This window comes from Mustelus asterias, chromosome 10, assembly GCF_964213995.1.
Source record: "Mustelus asterias chromosome 10, sMusAst1.hap1.1, whole genome shotgun sequence".
Taxonomy (NCBI): domain Eukaryota; kingdom Metazoa; phylum Chordata; class Chondrichthyes; order Carcharhiniformes; family Triakidae; genus Mustelus; species Mustelus asterias.
The window spans coordinates 96301175-96324769 of NC_135810.1; the positions used below are offsets into that span (position 1 = coordinate 96301175).

Consider the following 23595-nt stretch of genomic DNA (forward strand, 5'->3'; position numbering starts at 1 on the left):
ACAATAAGTACTCCTGTTTGAGCGCTGTTGGGGGGGACATGCTACCTGGGGGAAGCAACAGTGGCCGTGCCTCCGGCGCAGAGTCCGGTCCTGTAGCTCAGAAGGGTAGGGAAAGGAGGGGGAAGGCAGTAGTAATAGGGGACTCTATAGTGAGGGGGTCGGACAGGTGATTCTGTGGACGCAGACAAGAAACTCGGATGGTAGTTTGCCTCCCTGGTGCCAGGATCCGGGATGTTTCTGGTCGCATCCAGGATATCCTGAAGTGGGAGGGAGAAGAGCCAGAGGTCGTGGTACATATTGGTACCAATGACATAGGTAGGAAAAGGGAAGAGGTCCTGAAAGGAGAATATAGGGAGTTGGGAAGGGAGCTAAGAAGAAGGACCACAAAGGTAGTAATCTCGGGATTGCTGCCTGTGCCACGCGACAGTGAGAGTAGGAATGGAATGAGGTGGAGGATAAATGTGTGGCTGAGGGATTGGAGCAGGGGGCAGGGATTCAGGTTCCTGGATCATTGGGACCTCTTTTGGGGCAGGTGTGACCTGTACAATAAGGACGGGTTGCACTTGAATCCCAGGGGGACCAATATCCTGGCGGGGAGGTTTGCTAAGGCTACTGGGGAGAGTTTAAACTAGTATGGTTGGGGGGTGGGAATCAAATTGAAGTGACTGGGAGAGAGGAGGTTAGCTCACAAATAGAGAAAGCTTGCCGACAGTGTGAGAGGGAGGATAGGCAGGTGATAGAGAAGGGGAGCGCTCAGACCGAAGGTTTGAGATGTGTCTATTTTAACGCAAGGAGTGTTGTGAACAAAGTGGATGAGCTTAGAGCATGGATCACTACTTGGAAATATGATGTGGTGGCCATTACAGAGACTTGGGCGGCACGGTAGCACAGCGGTTAGCACTGCTGCTTCACAGCTCCAGGGTCCCGGGTTCGATTCCCGGCTCAGGTCACTGTCTGTGTGGAGTTTGCACATTCTCCTCGTGTCTGCGTGGGTTTCCTCCGGGTGCTCCGGTTTCCTCCCACAGTCCAAAGATGTGCGGGTTAGGTTGATTGGCCAGGTTAAAAAAAAAATTGCCCCTTAGAGTCCTGGGATGCGTAGGTTAGAGGGATTAGCAGGTAAAATATGTGGGGGTAGGGCCTGGGTGGGATTGTGGTCGGTGCAGACTCGATGGGCCGAATGGCCTCCTTCTGCACTGTAGGGTTTCTATGATTTCTATGATTTCTATGACTTGGATGACTCAGGGACAAGACTGGTTACTTCGCCGCCCAATAGTAACAGGGATGTTGAGGAGCAGATAGGGAAACAGATCCTGGAAAGGTGTAATAATAACAGAGTTGTCGTGATGGGAGATTTTAATTTCCCAAATATTGGTTGGAATCTCCCTAGAGTAAGGGGTGTAGATGGGGAGGAGTTTGTTAGGTGTGTTCAGGATGATTTCTTGACACAGTATGTAGATAAGCCTACAAGAGGAGAGGCTGTACTTGATTTGGTATTGGGAAATGAACCTGGTCAGGTGTCAGATCTCTCAGTGGGAGAGCATTTTGGAGATAGTGATCATCATTCTATCTCCTTTACAATAGCATTGGAGAGAGATAGGATCAGACAAGTTAGAAAAGTGTTTAATTGGAGTAAGGGGAATTATGAGGCTATCAGGCAGGAAATTGGAGGCTTAAATTGGAAAAAGGTTTCCTCAGGGAAATGTACGGAAGAAATGTGGCAAATTTTCAGGGAATATTTGTCTGGAGTTCTGCATAGTAACGTTCCAATGAGACAGGGAAGTTATGGTAGGTTACAGGAACCGTGGTGTACAAAGGTTGTAATGAATCTAGTCAAGAAGAAAAGAAAAGCTTATAAAAGGTTCAGGGAGCTAGGTAATGTTAGAGATCTAGAAGAGTATACAGCTAATAGGAAGATCTTAAGAAGGAAATCAGGAGAGCCAGAAGGGGTCATGAGAAGGCCTTGGCAGGCAGGATTAAGGAAAACCCCAAGGCATTCTACAAGTATGTGAAGAGCAAGAGGATAAGATGTGAAAGAACAGGACCTATCAAGTGTGACGGTGGGAAAGTTTGTATGGAACTGGAAGAAATAGCAGAGGTACTTAATGAATACTTCACTTCAGTATTCACTATGGAAAAGGATCTTGGTGGTTGTAGTGCAGACTTGCAGTGGACTGAAAAGCTTAAGCATGTAGATATTAAGAAAGAGGATGTGTTGGAGCTTTTGAAAAGTATCAAGTTAGATAAGTCGCTGGGACCGGATGAGATGTACCCCAGGCTACTGTGGGAGGCAAGGGAGGAGATTGCTGAGCCTCTGGCGATGGTCTTTGCATCATCAATGGAGATGGGAGAGGTTCCGGAGGATTGGAGGATTGCGGATGTTGTTCCTTTATTCAAGAAAGGGAGTAAAGATAGCCCTGGAAATTATAGACCAGTGAGTCTAACCTCAGTGGTTGGTAAGTTGATGGAGAAGATCCTGAGAGGCAGGATTTATGAACATTTGGAGAGGTATAATATGATTAAGAATAGTCAGCATGGCTTTGTCAAAGGCAGATCATGCCTTATGAGCCTGGTTGAATTTTTTGAGGATGTGACTAAACACATTGATGAAGGAAGAGCAGTAGATGTAGTATATATGGACTTCAGCAAGGCATTTGATAAGGTGCCCATGCAAGGCTTATTGAGAAAGTGAGGGGGCATGGGATCCAAGGGGACATTGCTTTGTGGATCCAGAACTGGCTTGCCCACAGAAGGCAAAGAGTGGTTATAGATGGGCCATATTCTGAATGGAGGTCGGTCACCAGTGGAGTGCCCCAGGGATCTGTTCTGGGACCCTTACTCTTTGTGATTTTTATAAATGACCTGGATGAGGAAGTGGAGGGATGGGTTGGTAAGTTTGCTGATGACACAAAGGTTGGAGGTGTTGTGGATAGTGTGGAGGGATGTCAGAAGTTGCAGCGAGACATTGATAGGATGCAAGACTGGGCGGAGAAGTGGCAGATGGAGTTTAACCCAGATAAGTGTGAGGTGGTTCATTTTGGCAGGTCAAATAGGATAGCGGAATATAGTATTAATGGTAGAACTCTTGGCAGAACGGAAGATCAGAAGGATCTTGGGGTCCGAGTTCATAGGACACTCAAAGCAGCTGTGCAGGTTGAGGCTGTGGTTAAGAAGACGTATGGTGTACTGGCCCTCATCAGTCGAGGAATTGAGTTTCGGAGTCGTGAGATAATGTTGCAGCTATATAGGACCCTGGTCAGACCCCACTTGGAGTACTGTGCTCAGTTCTGGTCGCCTCATTACAGGAAGGGTGTGGAAGCCATAGAAAGGGTGCAGAGGAGATTTACAAGGATGTTGCCTGGGTTGGGGGGCATGCCTAATGAGGATAGGTTGAGTGAGCTCGGCCTTTTCTCCTTGGAGAGACGAAGGATGAGGGGTGACTTGATAGAGGTGTATAAGATGTTGAGAAGTATTGATCGAGTGGACAGTCAGAGGCTTTTTCCTAGGGCTGAAATGGTTGCCACAAGAGGACACAGGTTTAAGGTGCTGGGGAGTAGGTACAGAGGAGATGTCAGGGGTAAGTTTTTCACTCAGAGGGTGGTGGGTGCGTGGAATGGGCTGCCAGCAACGGTGGTGGAGGCGGATTCGATAGAGTCTTTTAAGAGACTTTTGGATAAGTACATGGAACTTAGTAAGATAGAGGGTTATAGGTAAGCCTAGTAATCGCTTAGGGACATGTTCGGCACAACTTTGTGGGCTGAAGGGCCTGTATTGTGCTGTAGTTTTTCTATGTTTCTATGTTAATGTTATTATATAATTTTTAAAAAGACAACGCTGTATCCAATGAAAAGAAAGGCATTCATTAGTTTGTGGTGTTCCGGTCTTGCAGTGCGAGTGTTCACCACATGAGGACACAAAGCAGCAAATATACCACAGCCCAATTGTTCTGCTGTGCATGAAATCGGAAATGATCAGTTTTTGGTGTAAATAATCAGATTAAGGTGCAAGGGGTTTTTTTCAGTTTTTTCTGTAAAAGCTCTTTAATGTTGCTTTCAATTCCGTTTTTAAACAGTTTCTTTGAACACTTCTCAACATACTTCCTCGTTAAATCATACAAATTTCGCCAGAACTGCAATTTCATCCTTAGAATTGAATCAGCATCTTCAAGCGTGACGCGTTCATGTACATTGTTGTCATCCAATATATTGTTATCCAAAATATCCACTTGCTTTTGAGTTCGAATTGGAGAAATATAAATATGAACTTTATTCCTCACTATTTATTTACACCATTAAAATTCCTGATACTCCACTGTTCAGCATCACAACCAAAAAAAATGTGATCATCAGTGGCCGTGTTAACTAACTACAGCACCTTAATGCAACGGTTCTACATGTTTTGACACGCTTGTTGTTTTGCTCAGACTTCACACAGAATAACATCTATGCGCGATTTTTTTCCATGCACTGCGCAGCTAAGAAGATGCAGAGTTCATGAAGACGGCAATAATAAAGTACCTAAGACGCTAAGGAGGAATCGACTGACTTCAATATTTTAATAATTGCGGATGTATTGTCATTCATGGTTTGCAGAAATCCGAGCTGTCATCTACGAGAAAATAAAGGTTTCCATCTAATTACGAGGCTTGTCTGCGTGCTGTGATGCTTTCGGACAAGAGTTCCCTGATCCTGGCCTGCTGTTCATGCGTGGTGTGTCATCAAATGTCTGTAATTTTCAAATTAGCAATACACAAATTTCAGTTGCCTTTTGCTTTTTTTTGTGCAATGGCAATACTATTTTTCTTTGGGTAGATGGACTGAGTTTCTGGGATTGTGCCAATACTTGCAGTGGTTCCCACATCGTATTTGTTAGGGGCCTAACCAATCAAAATACAGAATTAATCATACCTCTGCACTAAGCATAGAATCATAGAATCCCTACAGTGCAGAAGGAGGCCATTCGGCCCATCAAACCTGCACTGACAACAATCCCACCAATGCCCTATCCCCATATGCCTATATAGTTACCCTGCTAATCCCTCTAACACTAAGGGCAATTTAACATGGCCAACCCACCTAACCCGCACATCTTTGGAGTGTGGGAGGAAACTGGAGCACCCAGGGGAAACTCACGCAGACACGGGAGGACATGTAAACTCCGCACGGACAGTCACCCAAGGCTGGAATTGAAACTGGGTCCATGGTGCTGGGAGGCAGCAATGCTAACCACTGTGCCACCATACCACCCTGAACATTGTGCCACAGTGGCACAGTGATTAGCACTGCTGCTTCACAGTGCCAGGGACCCGAGTTCGATTCCTGGCTTGGGTCACTGTCTGTGTGGAGTTTGCACGTTCTCCCCATCTCTGCGTGGGTTTCCTCTGGGTGCTCCAGTTTCCTCCCACATTCTGAAAGACGTGATGGTTAGATGCATTGACCCGAACAGGTGCTGGACTGTGGCAACTAGGGGAATTTCACAGTGGCAACTAGGGGAATTTCACAGTGGCTTCATTGCAGTGTTAATGTAAGCCTTATTTGTGACTAATAAATAAACTTTAAATTATGCAAACATATCATTATCATAGGTAGGTCCTTGGTTCTTGTTGGTGCTTCATCCTAAACCATTTTCTTGGCAGTTTGGTTTGCCATTGTCTCCTACTATGTAAATGTATAGAATCATAGAATCATACAGTGCAGAAGAGGCTTTGACAAAGTGTCATCTGGACTCGAAACATCAGCTCTTTTCTCTCCTTACAGATGCTGCCAGACGTGCTGAAATTTTCCAGCATTTTCTCTTTTGGTTACTTTTTAAAGGATATGAGGCAACCCACCTCTACCACCCTCCCAGGCAGCGCATTCCAGACCATCATCAACCTCTGGGTAAAAAAGTTTTTCCTCATATCCTCTCTAAACCTCCTGCCCTTCACCTTGAACCTATGTCTTCTCGTGACTGACCCTTCAACTAAGGGGAACAGGTACTCCTTATCCACTCTGTCCATGTCTCTCATAATCTTGTACACCTCGATCAGGTCGCCCCTCAGTCTTCCCTGCTCCAATGAAAACAACTCAAAGCCTATGCAACCTCTCTTCATAACTTAAATGTTCCATCCCAGGTAGCATCCTGGTGAATCTCGTCTGCACACCCTCCAGCACAATCACATCCTTCCGATAATGTGATGACCAGAACTGCACACAGTACTCCAGCTGTGGCCTCACCAAAGTTCTATACAACTCCAACATGACTTTCCTGCTTTTGTAACAAATCGATAATTTAAAGAAGGGACAATTTTATCCACCAACTCATCCATCTTCTAATGATTTGAATCTAATCACTGCAAAACCATTCCTTATGCAGTCATGGCCTGCCTCAGCCCATGAGGTGTCAAGCAGTTTTGATCTTGATACACTTTTCTTCCCCAGTAGATGGTACCAAATTTAGCCAAATATCTGGATGTCACCCTTTCGCTCAGCTGAGGTTTGATATGAAGGCATGTGGAATTCCCAGACTGTTTAAGTCACCCTCAAATCCTTATAGGAAAGTCACAATGCTGAGTCATGTAGAATTCCTACAATGCAGAAGGAGGCCATTCAGCCGAGCCTTCACCGACAACTATCCCAACCAGGCCCTTACCAGGAACTCCACATAGTTATCCTTTCAGTCCCCATGACACTAAGGGGCAATTTAGCATGGTCAATCCACCTAACCCACACATCTTTGGACTGTAGGAGGATACCGGAGCATCTGGAGGAAACCCACACAGACACGGGGAGAACGTGCAAACTCCACACAGTCACCCAAGGCTGGAATTGAACCCGGGTCCCTGGTGCTGTGAGGCAGCAGTGCCAACCACTGTGCCACCATGCCGCCCCCTATGCGGCTCTGTTTTCAATTTTGTTAAATTGCAAAATGCAAAACTCATTTGCTATTCATAGACAAAAGGGATAGCATGTGATGCAGTTCATTGATCAATTGTTCAGGTAACTGGATAGCTGAAGCGATTATTTTAAACCAAAAGAGAAAATGCTGGAAAATCTCAGCAGATCTGGCAGCATCTGTAAGGAGAGAAAGGAGCTGATGTTTCGAGTCCAGACAACCCTTTGTCAAAGCAAAGTGATTATTTTAAAGCTCATTGTTGAGCCATTTAGGTGAACAGAGTTAAGGCAGGTTGTTGAAGCAAGATGAAAATACCAACAGTAATCAGAGTTTAACTGAGAGAAAGGCGCAGTGGAGGGAAAGTAGCAGAAACATGGAGGGCAAGGGCTGGGAGATGTTGGGTGCATACAATATGGACATGGGAGAAGAAGTACAATTTCCTGTATTGACTATCAAAAACACAGATCCAGAATGATATACTTTTTGCTAAAAGTAATTAAAATAAATATTTCAGCCTCAGAAAAAGATTAATAGTGAGAGAGAGAGTGTGTTACATTTGGCCTCATAAAAAGGCCATGATTGAGCTGGTTGCAATGTCCAAATAGCAATAAACTTGTTGAATGGGGTATATATCATCGATGTGGTCTGTACATGCATGCAGCAAGGACTGGACGATATTTAAGTTTCAGTTAGTAAAAAAACAAGTAACATTCATGCTACACAAATGCCAGGCAATGATCATCTCCAATAAGAGAATCTTATTATCTCCCCTTGATGTTCAAAGGCATTATCATCATTAAACCCTCATCATCAACATCTCGGGGTTACCATCAATATGAATCTTAACTGGACCAGCCATAAAAATGCTGCAGTTCAGGAGCAGATCAGAGGATGGGAATTCTTTGTCAGGTGACACACCTCCTGACTTCCCAAAACCTATGCACCAATATACAAGACACATGTCAGGAGTCTGAAGGAAAAACTCTCCATTTGTTTAGACATGTGCAGCTCCAACAACAATCAAAAAACTTGATGCCATCCAGGACAAAGCAGCCCTTTTGATCAGCACCCCATTCATCACCTAAAACATTCACTCCCTCCACCACTGATACACAGTGTCAGCAGTGTGTATGATGTGTACAAGATATACTGTAGCAACTTTTCATGGTTCCTTCAACAGCACCTTCCAAACTTGTGGCCTCCAGAAATATAAGGGCAGCAGACATATGGGAACACCATTGCTTGCAAGTTTCTCTCCCAACCAGTTACCAGCCTGATTTGGAATGATATTAACATTCCTTCATTGTCATTGGGTATAAGTCGCAGAACTCCCTTCCTTACAGCACTGTAGATGTACCCACATCAGATGGACTGCAGCAGTTCAAAAAGATGGCTTACCATCACCTTCCCAAGGGCAATTAATATCAGCAACAAATGTTGGCTTTGTAAGTGATGCTCACATACTATGAAAGAATAATATAAATGAGCACCCCATCCACCGTGTTCAACATTCATTCCCTTCTCAATAGATGCACATTTGCTGCAATGTGTATCATATAAAACACTGCAGCAACTTGCCAAGCATCTTTCAACAGCAACTTTCACACTCACAACCTCCACTAGAAGGACAAGGGCAGTAAACATAAGGGAACACTATCACTTGCGATTTCCCGCTAAGCAACATACCATCCAACTAGGGGTTAGGTTGTCCTTTCTTCGCTGTCACTGAGTTAAAAAACTGGAACTTCCTAACAGCACTCCGGGTGTACTGAAACCACTTTGACTGAAACAGTTCAACATGACAGCTCACTACCACCTTCTCATGGGCAATTAGCAATGGGCAACAAATGCTGGCCTTACCAGTGATGCTCACATCGCATAAACATATAAAATATTGAGAACCCCTACCTTTGTGTTACAGTATGGCACTAAAACAAAAGCTGAAAGAAGAAAACAGGCCAGATTGTATCCATATTATACCAATTGATGCGCCAATTTCTAAAGTCTCCAACAAATGTTGGACCAGGGAATATCTACATTAAGAACCCACTTCTTCCGTTCATGACTATCTTATTTCAATGCAAGTTAGCCACAGAGCCTGCTCTGCTATTCAATAAGGTCACACCTGATTTGATTGTAACTTCAACCCCACATTCCTGCCTACCCCCGATAACCTTCCATCCCCTTGTTGATCAGGAATCTATCTAGCTCTGCCTTAAAGATATTCAAAGACTCTCCTTCCACTGCCTTTTGAGGAAGAGAGTTCCAAACACTCAGAACCATCTGTGACAAAATAAATTATCCTCATCTTTATCTTAAATGAATAACCCCTTATTTCTAATTCTCCAACAAGAGAAAATATTCTCTCCCCATCCATCCTGTCAATATCCTTCATGATCTTAAATGCTTTGATCAAGTCACCTCTTACTATTCTAAACTCTAGTGGGTACAAACCTAACCTCCCCAACCTTTCTTCATAAGACAACCTATCCATTCCTGATATTAGTCTAGTAAACCTTCTCCCTCAACCAGATCCCTCTACACTTAAGCTCTGCAATCTCTAACCATTTAGATAATAGGCTTCTTTTCTTCCTGCCAGAATGGGCAATATCACCGTTGGCTACATTATATTCCATTTGCCAGATTTTTGTCTGCTCACTTAGCCTATGTCCTTTTGCAGTCTCCTTATGTCCACTTCACAATTTACTTTCCTACTTACCTTTGTGCGTTCAGCAAATTAACAAACATATCTTCATTCCCTTCATCCAAGTTATTTATATCATTTGTAAAATGTTGAGGCCTCCAGGACTGACCCTTGCAGCATACCAGTGGTCACATTCTGCCAACCAGAAATTTTTTTTTATGCCAATTCTGTTTCTTGTCAGCTAACCAATTTTCAATCCTTGCCAATATGTTAGGTTTTCAAAACAATGTTTGCGGGATGGTCCTAAACATGCAGCCTTAAAGACAATCGCCGGCGTTCCACCATTTCACTCTCCTCTTACTGCTCACCTCCCTCTTCTTTGTCTTTCCCTGCCTTCCACTTTGGCCCTAGGTAGAACTGTTGCCATTGAACCGCGCCTAAGGTTCGGAATAATGAACGTGTATGCTTCAGAACATGGATAGCTTCATCCGTCCCCACCCTCCCCCACCTCCGCATCACCCCAGCCCCACTCCATCACAGGACAGTTAGGGCAGCAAAGACTGATGTCACTAAGCATTGCAGAAAAGCAAGAGATGGAAATACGTGCAGGCAACATAAAGGCAAAAGAACGGAAAGTGTGGGAGTCAAAACGAGAAATAGAAAAGAGTAGAGAAAATAATGGAGGAGAAAAGATGAATGGGACTAGTAATGAATGCATTTAAGAGGGGAAGTACATGATGGAGGAAATAACTTGTGATTGAATGTGATGGGATAGGTGGGAGAAGGTTCTTGTGGAGCATGAACACCGACATTGACCTCTTGAGTCGAATAGTCACCTTCTGCGTTGTAAAACACGATGAAAGAAAGAAGTGCAAGGGAAATTCAGGGAAAAAGCTAAGGAAAGAATCGAGGAACACCTCTGATATAAATGGTAGCGATACCCCTTTCATGTCATCCAGTCCTGTCATCACTCCACCCTACCTTTATGTGGGTCAATCCTTCCCCAGTTTATGTATGCATTCCATTTAAAATAAATAGCCTGTGAGCAATGCCGCGGAAGATCAGTTGTAAATTATGCAAAAGTGATCTTATCATCTTGAAGATCAATTTTAAGTGATTGTATGAGATATTGCTATAATAAATCGGACATTAAACACAAGGCCGGTACATCTCGAACACTAGTAAAATAGTGCAGATACTGGAAATCAGAAACAAAGCTTGTATTGGAAAATATTTAAATTATCAGTTGTAAATTATGCAAAAGTGATCTTATCATCTTGAAGATCAATTTTAAGTGATTGTATGAGATATTGCTATAATAAATCGGACATTAAACACAAGGCCGGTACATCTCGAACACTAGTAAAATAGTGCAGATACTGGAAATCAGAAACAAAGCTTGTATTGGAAAATATTTAAAATACGACAATGTCATAAATAAACAATGTCAGTGCAATTTTAAAAATATTTAGTATTTATGCATGTAAACGTGTTTTTCGTGAGAAGGTATTATGTGCATTGGTCTATAAAATGAAAGAAGCCGAGAGTTTTACTTGCCTCTGTGAAACTTACGACCAAGAGTTTTCATTTTATAATCGCCTCCTCTTAACTGGCCAATTTTATTTGAAAATGTACCCATATAAATAAGAACGAATAAAGTAATTGTGAATCATATACTCATGTTGCTGCTCTACTTGTGATTTGGGTATTGGGGCTTTTATTAATGAGATATTTAGAATTTGACAAAGTTAGTTTCCTTTAAGTTCATTACAAATGGTACAGTGTAAAATTACACAGTTTCCAATTGGGTTTTAGCTACCCATGAAGCCAAGATCTTTAATGGGAATTACTTTTTGAAGCATAACAGTGCAACGCATTTATAGGCGATTTTCCTACTATGGTCATTTTCCCGTGTCAGCACTAAATCATTCTCAAAGAAATCTGAAATAAATTCTTCTCAGCCTGTTCTAAGAAACTTTTCAGCTAATTTTGCTTGTTCGGGACCTTCGTTGCCTTATTTCTGCCTCACGCAAATAAAATGATTGTCATTTAATGATCCACACTGCTTTGTGTGTGTTTGGTTGATCTTACATGGCCGTCTTCCTATTCTGTCAGAAAAAGGTAAAAGCCGAGGAAAGGAAAGATCTAACTTCATTCTGTTCCAAACAATAATACATCAAAAAGCGATCTTGCATTTGTATCTAGGTTACTGTGGTTATGCTTTGAAATGATCCATATGAAAGTCACTTTTCCCAATTTCTCAAACACAGTAGCAAGAACAAGTTAAAAAAGGGAAACACAATTGTTTTGACTAGCGGCTTTGTTGAAGATCTTTATTTTTATTGAACAGTTATGAAATGTTGAGACTCTTCTTTATATTTTCTTTTCTCCTCAAGATCTAGATGCTGCAAAAATCAACGCGGTGAGATGCTAATTTTTCAGAAATGTTATGGGGGTATCGGGATGAGTTAATCTGGTTCAATGATCTTCCGTGGAGTCAACCGGATTTCCAGGGCGAAAGTGGGAATGTGAGTTCTTGAGATGATCGCAATAAAAACGCCCTTGTATTTTCTTAATATCAAACACATTTCCGCACAGACAAACCTTGACAATATGAACAGGCAAAATGAATCATTGATAATTATTTTGAGCATAACACTTTACAGGTATATTTTTAAAAGGGCCTAAATGTTTACAACAGACTGAAAATTAAAACATGTGCAGTTTGATCTGAACGATTGATTAATCGTCCCATAATAAAATTTCCACTTTTAATAAAAGTGAAACATATATTTGCAATAACCCCCCCCCCCCTTTATTCCGTAACCCTTTCGGGAATATAATGACGCAACTGCAGATTTTTCCGGACGTATATTATTCACAATGAGAAAAAAAGTCCTGCAAAGTGCTGCTTTGAGATGTCGAGAATGAAGCATGCATCAGAATAACACCTTTGTAGTTACAATCTTCAATCACTTTAATGGGGGTGGGAGTAGCAAGGGGATGAGAAAGGTTTTTGCAGACGGAATAACAAACGGGTTGTGCACCGGTTTCACGCTTTCTGCTGGGGCTTTGTTGATGCTTGGTGCAGCTGCTGCTGAAGCTTTTTCTTCCTCTTGGAACAAGCTGATGTCTTGTGCTGGCTGCTTGGGAGCTTGCACCATGTGCACTTGTCACCTGGACACCTGAGACTTGTCTAACGGGACCCTGCCGGCGCCCAGCGCGCATGCGCGCGGCAGCCGACTGCAGCGAGGGGGCCAGAAGATGGCGGAGAAAGTGATCGGGGAGCGAGCGAGCGAGCGGCAGCAAAATAAACCTCAACCGTTCGCTCTAAAATTAGCAGGAGAAATAGAAGCAAAATAATATATATATGTATAGAAAAAGGATCACCTTTTGTGATGATCCAAAGGACGGACTGTTTCCACCTAGCTGATTTTTATTAAATGTGGGTTGAATTCTGCTGAGCTTTTTTTTTCCAGAATATTCGACACCCCCCCCCCCCCCCCCCAGCCACTGGTGCCGGTGAGTGTGAGTGAGGAGCTCGGAGGACATGGCGAGCGACAAGTCGGCGCCGCTGCCGGTCAGCATGCAGCCGCCGGCTCCAGCGGGAGAAGGCGCCGGCTCGGGCTTGGCAGGCGGAGCCCGGGCTCTGGAGCTCGGCACCAAAGCGCAGCCACCACCACCGCCGGCAGGAGCAGCGGCGGCGGCAGCAGCGGCGGCAGAGATGGTGGGTTCGATGGTGTCCATCTCCGGCATTAACCCCTCGGTGCCCATCAGGAATATTAAAATGAAATTCGCCGTTGTCATCGGCCTCATCCAAGTTGGGGAGGTCAGCAACAGGGATATCGTGGAGACGGTGCTTAACCTGGTGAGTCTTTTGGAGTGTGGGCAATAAAATGTGTCTGTGCCCTTGAGAATTGTGGTTGGGGAAAGAATGGGAGGTATTGGTCGTATTTTTAAAAAAAAACCACAAGCGTTGCCCTGATTTCTTGCATGTCTGACACATTAAATATTGTTTTGGAAAACCGATGTAGAGTCCAGTGCAGTGTGGGGTGGGTGGGGGGGATTTATTGCCACTGTTTGTGTCGCACTTGGCTGAAAGGGTAAATGTTTCTTTATTAAATAAGCAGAGGTAGAAATCCGGACCATAACCATGCAGAGTGACTGGCATGTTAGCTGTGTCCAAATGACTGGGGCCCCCTGATTTTATGGAAATTGATCTGTTGTGGACTTTATGGAAATTAACCCGAAGAAGGGACAGCAGGATAGACTGTGGGTATCGTCTGAACGTCTTGCCCTGTGAGATTGTCCTCTTGCGAATAAAATCTTCTGATTTACTTTTCCCTTTAAACATTTTGAAAACATATTCCTTGCAGTGTAAGACGTCAGCACTGTCTACCATCGATCCGCAGACGTTGTTTGCCTTTTGACAAGTTGCGGTTTAAGTCCCGAAGGTCCTGGTTCTACCAGACCAATGTGTCAGATTCGTATTATTTGACTTTTTTATGGGGCTGGTTGAGACAATCGCAAAGTACATCGGGATGGCTTGTTGAGGCGCGCAGTGTTTCACTGTTTTAATGTCTGAAAGTGCTGATCTCGATCGACTTCCTAGACTATTTTAAGATATTTCTACACTATGCCTGTCTCCAAATATACAGTGCCCGAAATCCGAGCGCACATGAGCATACAGATGATAGTAGCGCCTTTACTGGCAATGAACTGGTTTGAATAACAAATTAGGTTTTGGAAGATAGTGCAGTAGCTGTGTACTCTCACTTCCTCAATTCTGAACAGATGGACGAGAGGACCACTGTGCTTTTTGGAAAATTACCAGACCTACTTGAAATTGATAAATGAATGCTATACTATTCACCTCAACTTAATCTGAAACTTGTCAGTTGTGAAGCCAATGATTGAGAGATACCGCTAACATCTTAGAAACCGCAAATTGACTGCTGTGTTATTGATTTGCGTAGTGTTTTCCAGAAGCGTTTACCCTGCACAGAAAATTAAGCCTTTCATGTTTATACTAAAAGCCATTTTTAAAGTTACCGGTAAATTTTCGAGAAAAATAACACCTTATTTGTGTGGAACAATTGTGCATTCTGCTAATTAACTTTCTTGCTGTTCTGATTTCAAAAAGGTTACCTTTTTGGTGACTGAATAATTATATAATAAATAGGACAGAAGTAGACTTCTTGCCCCATCATGTCAGTGCTGGCTCTTTGAAAGAGTTGTACAATTAGTTCAACTCCATCCCTTGCTTTTTCCCATTGTATGCATATTTTTGCACGTCAAATACATACCTAATTCCATGTTGAAAATTCTAATGGAATCTGCTCTTGTCACCTTTTTAGGCAGTGCATTTTAGCTAACAATTCACTCTTCATTTTTTTTCTTTATTTAAGCCTTTGAATGCCAGTTACCTTAAATCTGTGATATTTGATAATCAATTCTTGTACTGGAAACAGTTTTTCTTTATTTACTCTGCCAAAACTCTTCATGATTTTGAACACCACTATCAAATCAGCCCTTAATGTTCACAGCACTGAGGAGAACAATCCAGTTTATTCGGTCTGACCAATTACTGAAGTCTTTCATCTCTGGTCCCATTGTTGTAAATGTCTCTGCAACCTTTCCAAGTCCTTAACATTGTATTAATGTGTAATCCAAAATTGACCACAATTCTCCACCAGGGGCCTAACCAGTCTTTTATAATTTTTAGCATAACTTCCTTTTGTATTCATGCCTTTAGAAGTCAATAATCAAATATACCTTTTAAAAAACCTTCTCCATTTGTTCTTACTCCTTCAAATAACTGTGTGCATAAACTTCCAGGTATTTCTGTTCTTTGACCCTCTTTTCAAATTGTACCATTTAGTTTGAACCAATAAGTAGAAACCCAACAGTGCAGAAGGAGGCCATCTGGCCCATCGAGTCTGCACCGACAACAGTCCCACTCAGGCCCTCCCCCGTCACCCCAAATATTCACCCCGCTAATCCCTCTAACCTGCGCATCCTGGAACACTAAGGGGCAAATTAGCATGGCCAGTCAACCTAACCTGCACATCTTTGGACTGTGGGGGGGAAAAAACTGGAGCACATGCAGGGAGAATGTGCATAATCCACACTGACAGTGATCCAAGCCGGGAATCGAACCCAGGTCCCTGGAGCTTTGAGGCAGCAATGCTAACCACTGTGCCACCATGCTGCCCAATTTATACTGCTTCTTTTAATTTAAAATTTCTTGGCATTAAATTTCATCTGCTCATTTCACCAGTTTATGTCCTATTCATATTTGTTACTATCTTTGTCACTGTTTACTATATTTGAATGTCATGCCACCTGTAAACTTTAAAATGATTCCCTGTCCATACAAAAGCAGGTGTTTAATGAATATTGAAAAGAGCTTAATTATTAATACTGGGGCACACTATTTTGTACTTTACTCCAATCTGATAAACAGTTTGATCCAAATTGGCTCTGAAGCAATGTGTAATGGTCAGTAGGTGTATTTGTGATCATGAGTGTTTCCAGTGAGGTTCCACAGGGTGCAGTACTCAGTTCCCTGCTTTTTAGACATAGACTTCTACAGTGCAGAAGGAGGCCATTCAGCCCATCGAGTCTGCACAATTGCACCCAGGCCCTATCCCCATAACTCCAAGCATTTGCCCTTGCTAGTCTCCCTGACACTAAGGGGCAATTTAGCATGGCCAATGCACCTGACCTGCACATCTTTGGACTGTGGGGGGGAAACCAGAGCACCCGGAGGAAACCCACGCAGACACGGGGAGAATGTGCAAACTCCTCACAGACAGTGACCCAAGTCAGGAATCAAACCCGGGTCCCTGGCGCTGTGAGGCAGCAGTGCTAACCACTGTGCCACCGTGCCGCCCATTTTCTGGGAATATCAATGATTTGGACTTGAATGTAATTTATCGACGATACAAAAATTGGATGTGTGTGACTGGTGATGAAGAAAGGAAGATGTGCAGGTTAGGTTGATTGGCCATGCTAAATTGCCCTTTAGTGTCAGGGGGATTAGTGGGTAAATTACTTAGCGTTACGGGGATTGGGCCTGGGATGGGTTTGTTGTCAGTGCAGACTCGATGGGCTGAATGGCCTCCTCCTGCACTGTAGGGATTCAGTGATCTTCTATGATCTATATCAATGGACTCATGAGTTGGGTGAACAGTGGCAAATGAGACGGCAAATGAAGCTCAATTCAGAGAAGCATTGGGCAGAAAATCCCATTGGCAGCAGGATCAGCAGTATGACATGGATAGGTTCTATTTATAATAAAAATATGATGCTACTTTTTTTTACTCCATCCTTAAAGTTACAAAGCCAGTGCTCAGGATGGACCGGGCAAATCTAAATCTATTCCTTGCTTGCTCCAAAAGCCAAATTTAAAATCCAATTGAATCCAATTCAAGGTCCCCATAAGAGAGACAAAAGATCCAAGCTGACAAGATAAAGTATTGCACCCCACCTTGGGTTGATCTGACTCTTGATCTTAGCCAAAAGGCCGAGTAGTGATGCTACTATTATGTTTCAAATTGAAGAACATAAAGTAAGTGTGTTTCCCTCCAGGGGAGTGATCTAATCGTGGGCAACAATTTTTGGTGCACTTTCAGCTAATAGCAACCAATCAACTTCAGAAATGTTTTTCCAGGTGTAATATATGCTTTGACGAGTTTCTGACACTTAATGATATTGGGACTAAACGTAGAAATTAGAAGCAGGAGTAGGCCATTCGGCAAAGTAGCAAATCTCTAATTTTCAGTTTCTTTTGTTTAAATCTCGTCTGCGCAGAATGAATACATTCAAAATTCATACAAATGCGATGTAAACACCACGTATGTTAAAGCATTCCTTTGTTCAGATGCAAATTACGTTCCTCCTGACTAATACATTTCCATGCAAGCTGCCTATGATCACGTAGATGCTGCCGAAGATCATGTAGAAGTATAAACTAAGACTTTAATTCACAATATGACATATCAAAATGATGTATTAAGATCACTGAAATTGCCAAAATTATACAACATGCAACAATTTAGAGTCATAAAGTTAAAGAGCATTTCAGTAATGTTTTACAGTAATTCTCCTTTAAAGCATTGTATAATTTGGTTTCCTGGTGTAAAAGACTTTGCAGCATATTTTCCGTAATTACTGATTACAGTTGTTTGAATTCAAGCATAATATGCCATCCGGACCAGCTAACTTATCCACTCTTGTGCATTGCCAGTCTTTCCAGTGCATCCTCCCTCTCTACTTTCACCACATGTGTTACCTCCACCGTCTCAGCTTCTACAAATATTTTGTCAGCTTTCTCTTCCTAAGTAAATGCAAAGTACTCATTCAGTATTCTAGCTTTGCCCTATCTTTCAGCATATATCACCCTCTTTGTTCCCAAAAAGGACCCACTCCATTTCTTCCTGCTTATTATCTACAAATAAAGTTTAGTAACTGGTATATAAAACCTTCCTGAGCGCCTTACAGGTTTTGGTGTAGAATCAGATTTTGCACAGTTGGCTTTTGATTCAACACTCCAAGAAGGTCCTGTTTCTTTTTCAGAAATTGGTGCTTTAGGCACTGGAGGCGCTGTAGATTGTGCTTGTGATTTTGTTTATCCCTTGCTGGGATCATGTGATCTGCATGGACATTTCTCACCTTTACGTCAATTTCAAATAAGTATCTTTTGTTCCACATACCTCTACGTTTCCCACACCCCACTTTGTGACTTATGAGGGAAGTTGAAACAAACAAGATCCTTTTACCTGAAACTGCGTTCTCTTTTATTTGTTGCATGCTGATGTTTCTGACTGAACTGTTTGTGTTTAACTTTAAGTCAAGTTTGGTAGGAGCAAATTCAAATGTATCCTTCACCATCTCTTTACTGAATGCTCAGCAATTGTGTACCTTGTAGTGGAGTAATCTATACTTATGCAGAAAATTAGCCAGTCACTATTTCATACTAAAGAATGTAGGGGGAGGAATTAAGTACCAGCGCACATGAAGTGGTATTAGACAAACTAATGTGACTAAAGGCAAATAAGTCCTCTGGCCCGAATGGCTTACATCCTAGGATCATAAAAGAAGTAGCTACATTGGTGGTGGATGCATCGGTTGTAATTTTCCAAATCTCCTTGGATTCTGGAGAAGTACCGGTGGATTGGAAAACTGCCGATGTGACACCCCTATTCAAAAAGGGAGGGAGGCAAAAAGGTAACTTAATGTCAATTAGCCTAACATCTATTGTTGGAAAAATGTGGGAATCAATTAGTAAGGACGTAATAGCACATTTAGAAAATCACAATCTAATCAAGCAGAGTCAGCATAGCTTCCCCTAAAGGAAATATTGTCTGATTAATTAGCGTTTTTCGAGGAAGTCTCAACCAGACCGGATAGAGTGGAACCAGTCGATGTGTTGCATTTGGACTTCCAGAAGGCATTCGACAAGGTGCCTCACAAAAGGTTAAGTCAAAAGGGCGGCACGGTAGCACAGTGGTTAGCACTGCTGCTTCACAGCTCCAGGGTCCCGGGTTCGATTCCCGGCTCAGGTCACTGTCTGTGTGGAGTTTGCACATTCTCCTCGTGTCTGCGTGGGTTTCCTCCGGGTGCTCCGGTTTCCTCCCACAGTCCAAAGATGTGCGGGTTAGGTTGATTGGCTAGGTTAAAAATTGCCCCTTAGAGTCCTGGGATGTGTAGGTTAGAGGGATTAGCGGGTAAATATGTGGGGGTAGGGCCTGGGCGGGATTGTGGTCGGTGCAGACTCGATGGGCCGAATGGCCTCCTTCTGCACTGTAGGGTTTCTATGATTTCTTTCTATGATTTCTATGAAAGATAAGAACCCATGGTGTTGGAGATAGTATATTTGAATGGATAGAGAATTGGTTAATGAATAGGAAACAGCGAGAGGGAATAAGGGGTTCTTTTTCAGATTGGCGACGTGTAACCAGTGGGGTTCCACAGGGATCAGTGCTCAGACTGCAACTGTTTGCAATATATATTAATGACTTGGAGGAAGGAAGCAAATGTAGTGTAGCCAAATTTGAAGACAACACAAAAATAGGTGGAAAGGCAAGTTGAGAGAGTACCAACAGTTTACAACGAGATATTGATAGAATAAGTGGGCAAAAGGTCGGCAGATGGAGAATAATGTGGGAAAATATGAAGTTCATTTTGGAAGGGAGAATAAAAGAACAGTATATTTAAATAGAGAAAAGCTGCAACACAAAGGGACTTGGGGGTACTTTGGCACGAAACACAGCGAGCACACATGCAGTAGGTAATCAGGAAGGCTAATGGAATGTTGACATTTATTTCAAGGGGGTTGGAATATAAGAGGAGGAAAGTCTTGCTGCAACTGTACAAGGTTCTGGCGAGACCACATCTGGAGTACTGAGAGCAGTTCTGGTCCACTTATTTCAAGAATAATATTTCATTAGCGGCAGTTCAGAGAAAGTTCACTAGGATGATGCCTGGTATGAAGGGATTGTCTTAAAGAAAGGCTAAACAGATTGGGATTTTACTCATTGGAATTTAGAAGAATGAGAGGTGATCTCATTGAATCATATAGGATTCTTATGGGGCTTGACAGGGTAACTGCTGAGAGAATATTTCCTCTCATGGGAGAGTCTAGGATCAGACAGCATAATCTCAGGATAAAGGGGTGCTAATTTAAGATTGAGATGAGGAGGAATTTCTTCTGAGGGTTGAGAGTCTTTGGAACGTCTTGACACAGCTGTGAGACAGATTCCTGGTGTATTTTTAATGCTGACATACATAGATTTTTGATCAATAAGGGAATCTAGGGTTATTGGAAAAGGGCAGGAAAGTGGACATGCGAAATGACGGATCAGGCATGATCCTATTGAATGGTGGAACAGGCTTGAGGGATGAAAGGCCTACTCCTGTTCCTATTTCTTATGGTTTAATGGAAATTTGAATATCATACAGCATTTGTTTCTTGAGTGCTTCTTTAACTATCGTAATGGATCTTTTAACTGCTCTGTTTAATGCTGGGTGTTAAGGAGTAGTAACAGTTTATTTTCTTCATGAAATTTTGGAATAGAGCAGAACAAAATTGAGGATCGTTTTCTGTTCTTGTAAACAGTAACAAGCAAAGGCAGACCGCAACTCACTGCCTAATCACTGATCAGTTTTCACTCGCACACCATCTTTTGCTTACTTGTATAGCTCCTCTTCAACCTGGGGTTTACAAGGCTGGGTTGGTTCCCTTATTATCCCTGGCTAAAGGACTGGTCCAGGAAGGAGGGCTTCATTTTCATAGATCAATGGGAAGTTTTCAGGAGAGGATGGCACCTGTACAAGAGGGATGGGTCACAACTAAGTTGGAAGGGCACAAATATCCTGGCTGGGAGCTTTGCTAGTGCAGTTCGGGGGGGTTTAAACTAGTATGGCAGGGGGGTGGGGATCAAACTATTAGGTCTATAAGAGTGGAGGCTGGGGACGAGCTTGGGGCTGGGACAAGGCTGGCAAAGAAGAAGAGCACTCTGGGGGAGGACGACCTCACTGAGCCTGGAGGTCTGGAGTGCTTATACTTCAATGCAAGGAGCGTAGCAGGTAAGACAGATGAACTTGGGGCCTTAATGCGCACGAGGAATTTGGATGTGGTTGCGGTGACAGAGACTTGGTTGAAAGAGGGACAGGACTGGCAGCTGAATATTCCGGGGTACAAGTGTTTTAGGCGAGACAGAGGAGGGGCCAAAAGAGGTGGGGGAGTAGCGGTATTAGTTGGAGAGCATATTACAGCGGTGCAGAGGGAGGACAATTCAGAGGGGTCGTGTAACGAGTCACTCTGGGTGGAGCTTAGAAACAGGAAAGGCGCAGTCACTATATTGGGGGTGTACTACAGGCCCCCCAACAGCCCAAGGGAAGTGGAAGAATGGATATGTCAGGAGATACTGGATAGGTGCAGGAAAAATAGGGTTGTTGTAGTGGGAGATTTCAATTTCCCTGGTATAGACTGGAAATCACTGAGGGCAGGGACTCTGGATGGGGAGGAATTTGTAAAATGTGTACAGGAAGGTTCGTTGGAACAATATGTAGACAGCCCGACTAGAGAGGGGGCTATACTGGACCTGGTACTGGGGAATGAGCCCGGTCAGGTCTTCAAAGTTTTGGTAGGGGAACATGTGGCAAATAGTGACCACAATTCTGTTAGCTTTAGGATAGTGATGGAAAAGGATGTGTGGTGTCCCAAGGGTAAGGTGTTGGATTGGGGGAAGGCTAACTTTAGTGGGATCAGGCAGAAATTGGCAGCTCTTGATTGGGAGAGGCTGTTTGAGGGTAAATCCACATCTGGTATGTGGCAGTCTTTTAAGGAACGGCTGTTAAGGCTACAGGATAAGCATGTGCCTGTAAAAAAGAAGGATAGGAAGGGTAGGATTAGAGAACCGTGGATAACCAGGGAAATTGAGGGACTGGTCAAAAAGAAAAGAGAGGCGTATGTTAGGTCCAAGCAGCTAAAAACGGAGGGAGCTCTGGAGGAGTACAAAGAAAGTAGGAAAGTACTCAAACGGGGAATTAGAAGAGCAAAAAGGGGTCACAAAATGTTCTTGGCAGACAGGATTAAGGATAATCCCAAGGCATTTTATTCATACGTTAGGAACAAAAGGGTTGTTAGGGAAAAAATCGGACCTCTCAGGGACAATAGTGGGGACTTATGCTTGGAGCCCAAAGAAGTAGGGGAGATCCTAAATGAATACTTTGCGTCGGTATTCACAAAGGAGAGGGATGTGTTGACTGGGAGTGTCTCGGAGGGGAGTGTTGAACCGTTGGAGAAAATCTCCATTACAAAGGAGGAAGTGTTAGGTTTGTTAGAGAATATAAAGACTGACAAATCCCCAGGGCCTGATGGAATCTATCCAAGGCTGCTCAGGGAGACGAGAGGTGAAATCGTTGGGCCTCTGACGCAAATCTTTGTCTCGTCACTGGACGCAGGTGAGGTCCCAGAGGATTGGAGGATAGTCAATGTGGTCCCGTTATTTAAGAAGGGTAGGAAGGATAACCCGGGTAATTATAGGCCGGTGAGCTTGACGTCCGTGGTGGGGAAGTTGTTGGAGAAGATTCTTAAAGATAGGATGTATGCGCATTTAGAAAGGAATAAACTCATTAACGATAGTCAGCATGGTTTTGTGAGAGGGAGGTCATGCCTCACTAACCTGGTGGTGTTTTTTGAAGAAGTGACCAAAATGGTTGACGAAGGAAGGGCCGTGGATGTTGTCTATATGGACTTTAGTAAAGCGTTTGACAAAGTCCCTCATGGTAGGCTGGTGAAAAAGGTTGGATCTCATGGGATAAAGGGGGAGGTGGCTAGATGGGTGGAGAACTGGCTTGGTCATAGAAGACAGAGGGTGGTAGTGGAAGGGTCTTTTTCCGGCTGGAGGCCTGTGACTAGTGGTGTACCGCAGGGCTCTGTATTGGGACCTCTGCTTTTTGTGATTTATATAAATGATCTGGAAGAAGGAGTAACTGGGGTGATCAGTAAGTTTGCGGACGACACAAAACTGGCAGGACTTGCAGATAGTGAGGAACATTGTCAGAGGCTACAGAAGGATATAGATAGGCTGGAAAGTTGGGCAAAGAAATGGCAGATGGAGTTCAATCCTGATAAATGCGAAGTGATGCATTTTGGTGGGAATAATGTAGGGAGGAGCGACACGATAAATGGAAGAACCACAAAGGGTGTAGAGACGCAGCGGGACCTGGGTGTGCAAGTCCACAGATCTTTGAAGGTGACGTCACAGGTGGTGAAGAAGGCATATGGCATGCTTGCCTTTATAGGACGGAGCATAGAGTATAAAAGTTGGGGTCTGATGTTGCAGATGTATAGAACGTTGGTTCGGCCGCATTTGGAATACTGCGTCCAGTTCTGGTCGCCACACTACCAGAAGGACGTGGAGGCTTTGGAGAGAGTACAGAGGAGGTTTACCAGGATGTTGCCTGGTATGGAGGGGCTTGGTTATGAGGAGAGATTGGGGAAACTGGGGTTGTTCTCCTTGGAAAGACGGAGGATGAGGGGAGACTTAATAGAGGTGTATAAAATTATG

At 43.3% G+C, this 23595-nt stretch overlaps 1 protein-coding gene across 13 annotated transcripts in view; it reads left to right on the forward strand.

The window, feature by feature from the left end:
* The first annotated feature begins 12759 nt into the window (after positions 1 to 12759).
* Positions 12760 to 23595, forward strand: part of nbeaa (neurobeachin a) — an 812689-nt gene continuing 801853 nt past the window's right edge. For all 13 annotated transcript variants that reach the window (XM_078222243.1, XM_078222244.1, XM_078222247.1 and 10 more), the window contains exon 1: positions 12760 to 13382. In XM_078222243.1, coding sequence (XP_078078369.1) covers positions 13065 to 13382 — 318 coding nt within the window. In that variant the 5' untranslated portion in view covers positions 12760 to 13064. The remainder of the gene's footprint in view (positions 13383 to 23595) is intronic.